Below are 7,897 nucleotides of genomic sequence, written 5' to 3'. Positions count from 1 at the left end.
GCTTAAGGCTATTTAAACCAGGAACAATGGTACCACACTGCTTTGGACACCATGTAACTACACCTGCCCATGCACTAACAGTAATGAATATAATAAACGGTAAACTTGGAATTACTGATCATCATCGTCTCATTGATTTTTTAATACAGAATTTACAATGGCCAAAATTTCCATCGCGAGGATAACCGATTTTATTGTTGTCCTCAAAATGTGGTTCCAGACTGCAAACTCGCAGTCAAAATAAAGGTTAATTTTTAATTCTATTTTAGCGCTTTAAAAAAATACACTCTATGTATTTACAAGTGCATCCTGATATACGTAGAATAAATATTTATATGTAATACTTTTGTAGTATACACCTAAGTCTGTTTTTACACGGTTTTGATATAATATTAATATTTTTAATTTTTTACGCGATTTTATTCCATTTAGCACGATTTGACGTTTATGTACTTAAATTTTTTGTCAAATTTAATTTTTGCGAAGTATGTTCATATCACAAAAAAGTATTTATGAAAGAAAAAAGTCTGAAACCATCGATAGTATCGATAGTTTGCGAAGACTAGCTTAAAGATTTAACTGAATTTCCCTTTAGCGCGTACAAACAATTTTTACTGGTCAAAGCAAATGTGAATAGCACTTATTTAGGGGAATTCCCTTTTTTACATGGTTATTTTTTTCATACGGCTTTTCTGGAACCAATCTACCGTGTAAAAACAAACTTAGGTGTACTTATATATACATATTTTTTTTTGTACTTCAGTCGTTTCCACGACAGTGGAGTCTACGATCCGAAACGAACCGAGTCTTACTCGGCCAACGTCTGTGACCTCAGCCCATTATGTAAAAGCAATTGGGCTGCTACAAAAACATAAATATTCTGTATAAAAAAGTTTATATTATTTCAATAGGAAAATTCAGTACGGAAACTGCACGTTTTGGCGATACAAGAACGAACATACCTTCAATATATCTGAAGCCTGTTTTTCCGTAACATGTTTTATACGTTTCGAATCATCTTTCATTCTCGATATAAAGCCCTGAGTCCTCAACATGGCATATTTGTTGTATTCCAGTTTTTTGAGGGCGGTGAAGCAGTCAATAGCATATTTTCAATTTGTAAGAGGGTGCGACAGAAGTAATTTGACCATGTTTTAAAATAGACCCTGATTAAGAAATCAACCCTGATTAAGAAAACAACCCTGATTAAATGATTTAAATTTGTATGATAAATATTACTAAATTCAGCCTGATTAAGAAAAAAACCCCTGATTCAGCCTTTAATCCTGATTAAATGCTATATATTAATCCGCTTTAAGTGGTTTGGATTGGGATGCTAATTACATTTCCATTTGATGTCTCAAGATTTTTTTTAGTTTATGCTTCATTTATTTGCAATTCCGTTGTATTTCATCAAATTTATTTCAAATATATTGATATATTTAAGTTAATCTCAATTTAGAAATAGTTTTCAATAAACGTGATTCTTCCATAGGATTATTGTTACAACCATTCTTATTACACAATTTACACTTGGAGCCGGATTCCAACATACACTTGTAATACTCGGACGTATTTGAAGCACAACCACGCACCACATGCCTCTGCGTCAAACTGAAATATTCATAGCAGCCTTCTTTGGCACCAGTTGCAGGTTGAAGTTCATTTTTGGGACATGGCGTGGGACGTCCAGCTAATGCTGTTTTGCAATCGTCAACTTCGGTTCCACACTGATAACAGTGTAAGCGATCCGGAGGAAATGATCCACGATTACAAAAACTGCCCTGACAACTTTGACATTCGGCAATATTACTAAGGGTACAGTTCAGTAGCTGTGTTTCACATCCCCGTTTGGTAATGTCATCGGTAAATGTTGCTATAACACAATTTGCTCCTGGATTTTGGCATTCTTCAATTTCCAAGAAACCAGGACGTTGCCATGCCGCACAATCAGAGTTATGTTCGGTGGAGCATTTATAGCAGCGTACAAAGGGCGTAGCATTACATTCCTTACCCTCATCGCATTCGTATTGACGATTTATATCGGCGCGTTTTGGAGGACGACCACAACCACGTTCCACATGCCAATTTTCGTATTCGACAGCGAAACACGAGGACGCTTCGGGTGAGCCACAATAACTGCTACGAACTAAACTAGGAGTAAAACGGCAATCATCATCTTTGCCCGATTCAGAGTTGCAGACTAAGCATTGCTGGAAAGGCATGTTGGCTGAATTGCAGAGATCATGTCCCGTGCATTCTGTCAAACGATCCTTATGTTGTCGCATTTCATCTGTCATATGCCTGTCGGAACATCCACGCACCACATGATCCAAATTTTTGTATATGAAGCACGTGTTGCTGTTATCCAGCGTAGTTTTCATTTCGCACACTTCGTATTGGCTTATATTGGACGATGACGTCAGATCCATTTTACATCCCAGTCGTTGATGCGAGTCACAGTGGGCACATTTTAGCGTTCCCGTTGAGGATGCGTCGTTACAACCGTTGTAATCGCAGAAAATCGCCCTATCCGAAATAGTATGATTCCGATCTGATTTACAGCCACGATAAACTTGGTCGGGTGAACGTATGTCTAGGTAGCAGGCATCATCTTCGCTGAAGTTCAGACATGGGTGAGGTTTTCCCATCGGTTTCATTTGACAACCTTCACCGCTGCACTGATGACACTTCATCCTGCCGGGTGGGTAAACGCCTTTATTGCAAAGATTTATCTGACATGTTTTCCGGTACGAAGCCCCAATGCTGGGTGTCGAACTTGAACATCCCCGGTAGGTAACATTATCAACTGAAAAAATAGACACATTGAAATTATTGCATGCAGAAGGGTTATATCAGATGGTGTGCAACATGTCACATAATTCATGTTTCCGAGTATGTATGTAATTTGCAAATATCATGTCAACTGACACTTTCCTTCTGCATATCAACAGAGCAAAGGTCAGTGACCAAAATGACCAAGTAATGACACCACATTTGTAATACATACACATCAGGGATGGTCCGTGTGACGAATGTTTAGGTTTTCGACTGTCAAAAAGGTGTAAACGTCGAAAACGTCATATACCTGTATAAAATGTAATAAATGTATTAAACGTCATTTATTTGAATATTATCACCATATACAGTTATTTTCAAGAATATATATTATTTTTACATATATCTGACTATTCCTCACAATAACTGATAAAAAATTCTAAACTTTTTGGGGAAGAAAATTTTGAAATTTGATATGGATTTGAATAAAACATACGTAATTTCGAAATTGATTATTAGAAATAGCTATTTTGTCAAAAACCTAATGGTTTGGGGTGGGTTTCCGACGTTTCTGACGTATGTATTATACGTCGGAAATGTATGTCATTTACGTCACTGTTTCTGACGGACCATCTCTGATACACATACATACGTATGTATACCGGGATTCATAATTTGTTTGTTATCACTCACCAATGGCCGTTGCACACCACAGCGTGGATGATCCACAGTCCTCATATGGTATTTCCGTGTCATTTAAGGTTGTGGCACAGCCTTCGAAGGAAATAGAATCACATTTATAGCAAACGATAGCATGACAAAAACCTGGAACAATAGAGGACAAGCGATAAGGGTGTTGTCGGTAGCATATTTAAAAAAAATTGATTATTGCAATTATAATAATCTTTGAATTTTAGAAAACATTGCAGAACATTTTGTAACCATGTGAACAAATCTGTGTATGTAGGGAATTGGTTTGGGAAATTCACACTAAAAGTACACGGAATGTAGTGACAGTGATGTAGGTCCAAGCAGGGTTGAAATTTTGGTATTTATATTAGTACACATTTTAGGGTAGCCTCCATATAACGTTTTATCCTAAATTTGTTTATTTTCCAATACCGGTCTATAGTCCACATGGAAAGGTCTCTCTCCATTTTTGGAATTTTAAAGCTTCAGATCGATTTAAGAAATTTTGAATGCAAACCACCTGGTGGTGGCTCGGCCCGGCCAAATAATTTACAATTCATAAATCAAATAACATAATATAATGAATATTTTTCACAAAATCTCTTTCAAATTTTCATTTAGAAATCCTCTTCTTTACCAACATTTTGTTAAAATTATCACCAAAAATGTTATCAGATTTAGATTAATTTCTCGAATAATTTCCATTCCGTTGCTATTTTTTTTGAAATAATCTTGCCGATTGTTCATTTGCGCCGATGGTGTCTGATCACTTTGATATATAAAAACGTAATGAACTTTTTTCTTCGGCTAAGACAATTGAAATTTATGATTAGTGAAGACTATTAGAAAGTTATCAACGAGTATCTATTTTGTTTGTACGGACCTCTATTAAAAATATTTTGTGTAGAGTTTATTTTTCTATTTCAATTGGTTCACGATATTGAAATATTACTTTCAATTGTTAATTCATTTTATATAGAAAATAAATTCGATATTATATGACTTAAATATTATTTGGGAAACTAATAGCGATTCTGGAATGAAAATCAAAAATTATGTCTTTGGAATAAATTACCACATTGTACTCAGTACTGGACAATTTCTCATAACATTTCTTACAACATTTCTTTTGGTGCGAAGTATCCAAATACTCAAATAGAAATGTTGAATTTGAATATATGAAATTAAAATGCACCGAATACTTCTAAAATATGTTATATACTTACAACTTGTATAAAAACTATTCCCAAAAGTTGTCTATTATCTTTAGCCTATGAAGTCACAAAGGTGTTAAACCCTAAACTAATTATTTAGCTTATCAACCATCCATACCTATTGCCTTAATCAGTAATAACTACTTGAGTTGAATCTAAAAGATATTTGATTGCGGTGCAATATTATTATTATTTATATATAAACAGTGGTCATTGTTTTGGCGACATAATACTTAAGGGTTCCATATGTCTTTGACGATGTTTTTTTTTTTTTTTTTTGATAATTAACATAAACTGTTGGAAACTATCAAGTTTAGGCAAAACTATCTTATGCCATGTACAGACGGGCGTTGTTCGCTCTCTCATTCGTTGTTCGACCCTGAATTATAAAATAATAACTTAGTTCCCCATACAAAATTGTCTGAGCGAACTCCGACTTTTGTACGTTGTTTAAATCGAATCACTCTCTGAATAACCAAGTAAATTGTCCCATTCCTAACAATTGAGAGTATTAATCGAAATCGAAAATATATTAATTTTAATAAAATTGAAAATGATGAATGAATAGTGAAAATTGTTCTAGTTTTTGTATATTCAGAAGGATAAATATTTTGTTCTTTCATTTTGGTTCTAATTAGCGTTCAAAACAAGAAACAAATGTAAGGAAACCCAAACAAAAAATTCTCCAATATTTTATATGTGACATTTGAATTTAAAAAATATAAACCTGTAAGGAAAGTAGTAAAGTCGGACAGGGCCGACTATTTATCATCGACAGACGGACGGACATGCATAAATCGACTCAGAAAGTGATTCTATGCATATTCTCAAAAGGAACCATGGGTCTATCTCGATTATTTTTGCCTGTTACAAACATATGCACAAAGACATAATACCCTGTGCCACAGTGTGGTGAAGGGTATAAAAAGTATTTAATACAACCATATTTTCTAAAAATTTTAAAAGATGAATTTAAAGTAAATAAATATGGACTCATACTTTAGTCAGGTGAAAGAAAATCATTTTTTCTACTTAGATTCATATGTGATTCATGCATATATCTTAAAATTTTGGCGTAAAACAAGAAACAACAAATTTGAAAAAATAAAGTCTGATGACATGAGTTAAGAATAGTGTTGTATGAACCAAGGCACAATTATTCAAAGTAGGCCATGGCAACTTATAATAACGTTACGTAAAATTCAACGAGGCGTTCAAAAATATTCAACATACCCACTATTGCAAAATGTTTTTTACGGCCGTATTACCCAAATACGTCGAATCTATATCTCTTTCACATTCTTATTGAAATTTTCATATTTTCTTTTTGTTTCGATTCTATTTTCAACAAAAGAAATACGTCGCAAGTCGACGTATTTCGGTAACATTCATATAAATACATGTGTTTTACTTTTGTGGTGAATAACGTCGAACGCTCTTGTTGAATTTTAGGTAGTGCTTACTATTTTTTATACTGGCTTCCCGCTAGCAAGAGGAACCAGTTCGTAATCTGAAACTCGTCGATTCTCAGTTATCCAGTTACAAGTTCCACTTTACACCCCTTAACAATGTATTTAACTGTTTACTTTAATATGGGGATGTCATAGGAGGTAACCAATTGACACTCCCTCGCTTACCCGAGGACTAATATTGCACTAGTTACATGTTTAAAGTCAAAGACTAGTTACATTAGACTACCCGCCTTTCTAGTTCCGTACATGCAATTACATTTCAGTCATGTCAGATCCTTCGGTTATAGGTATTGAATGTGGAAATAAATAAAAATGATTATAATATTATAGTGAACAAAGAAGAAATATATGTTTAATATTTTACATAAAATAACATTTAAAAAATTACTAAGATAATTTGTATCCCCCTTTCCACAATTTACCTTCACGTTTTGTAATAGATGTCATGACCTTGATGTGTAATGAAAATACAATAATATATATTCAATAGGAAATTAATTATATAATTATATATAGAAGTACTTAAATATTTATCTTTCCATTTTAGTTTAAAAAATCATTTGTATTTTGTTTAACATTTCACAATTTGATGGCATTGCACTTCAAGATGATCAAAAAAGACTGGTTATTTCTAAATAAAATCAGTCTTGCATTAATTTAGAATAACGGATCTTTTTTATGCAGACCAACAACCTAAAACTGTTTTTTTTGTTTCTTTAAGATCTCAAGAGACGCCTTCTGATTACTATAGGATAAAGTAGTAGTCAATTGGTTCCGTTTATATTATTTTATGTTCAAATTTGTAACTGGTACGGTTTATAACTAGTGTTGGGACTAACTACATAACATAAAAAAAAAAATAGTTTTTGTGACTGTTGGAAGAGAATGTTTGAATATTGTTCTCTTCTTTTTTGATTCCAAAAACACTGAGTTTTTTCTTTAATATTGCAAGTGACCCCTTCTCGCTTACTATAGGATCAAAGTTAGTTCCTCCTCTATTACTTTAAGGTCAAATTAATAAGTTGTACGGTTTATAATTAGTGTTCAATTAAGAATATTATCCATTTTTGTATTTCTTTGTCATACTATCTAAATTTCAACTTTGCGCATTCGGTGCCTTTGTATCTCTCAGTCTAGATAAATTGTCAAAATACGCTTGAAGGATTACGTCCACTAAGCTAACACAGAGCATACCAACACAAATTGTAATAAAAAGGTAATATTGTTTACGACAATAAATCGCCAATATTTTATTGGACAAATTCTAATATAAATGTGTTTTACTTCTATTTGGATATTTATATTCATATTCCCCATTTAAACAACTAGTGCTGGGACTAGTTACTTACCATCAATTGGAATTTCCATTGCTAGCGGGTTGTTATGCCAAAGTCATATACAAAGTTTGTGACTGTGTGTGTAATGTTTTGAAAAATATAACAAAATATATTCAAAAATCGATTTGTTTGAAGACGAATTTCACAACATTTGTTAGAAGAAATGTATGATTTGTGAATGAAACAACATGTAAATCATATCCTTAACTCGATTTTCAAAAGAAAACCTGACATGTTAAAAATATGTCAAATGAATAGATCAACTTGTTGCATTTGTTTTCATTTATTTGGCATTATTGCCAAAAGCTACCCTACCTTGTATAATTGTATCATGGTATGAACGGGTTAATTCAAATGTTCGTCAGAACAAAATGCAAAATACAAACAAAATACTATGAGGTTCTCT

The 7,897-nt window shown here is 33.1% G+C and overlaps 1 protein-coding gene across 1 annotated transcript; it reads right to left on the bottom strand.

The window, feature by feature from the left end:
* Positions 1-1,442: 1,442 nt before the first annotated feature.
* On the bottom strand, positions 1,443-7,522 carry LOC133322397 (uncharacterized). The gene is made up of 3 exons (XM_061531397.1): positions 7,504-7,522; positions 3,472-3,603; positions 1,443-2,809 (listed from the first exon to the last, which is right to left on the bottom strand). Exons 1-3 carry the CDS (start codon positions 7,520-7,522, stop codon positions 1,443-1,445), a joined length of 1,518 nt encoding a protein of 505 aa, XP_061387381.1.
* Positions 7,523-7,897: the final 375 nt, after the last annotated feature.

This window comes from Musca vetustissima, unplaced genomic scaffold, assembly GCF_032173495.1.
Source record: "Musca vetustissima isolate MV318-11 ecotype Yass unplaced genomic scaffold, APGP_CSIRO_Mvet_v1 utg2150, whole genome shotgun sequence".
NCBI classification, from domain to species: domain Eukaryota; kingdom Metazoa; phylum Arthropoda; class Insecta; order Diptera; family Muscidae; genus Musca; species Musca vetustissima.
This window is presented reverse-complemented; position numbering and strand designations above follow the sequence as displayed.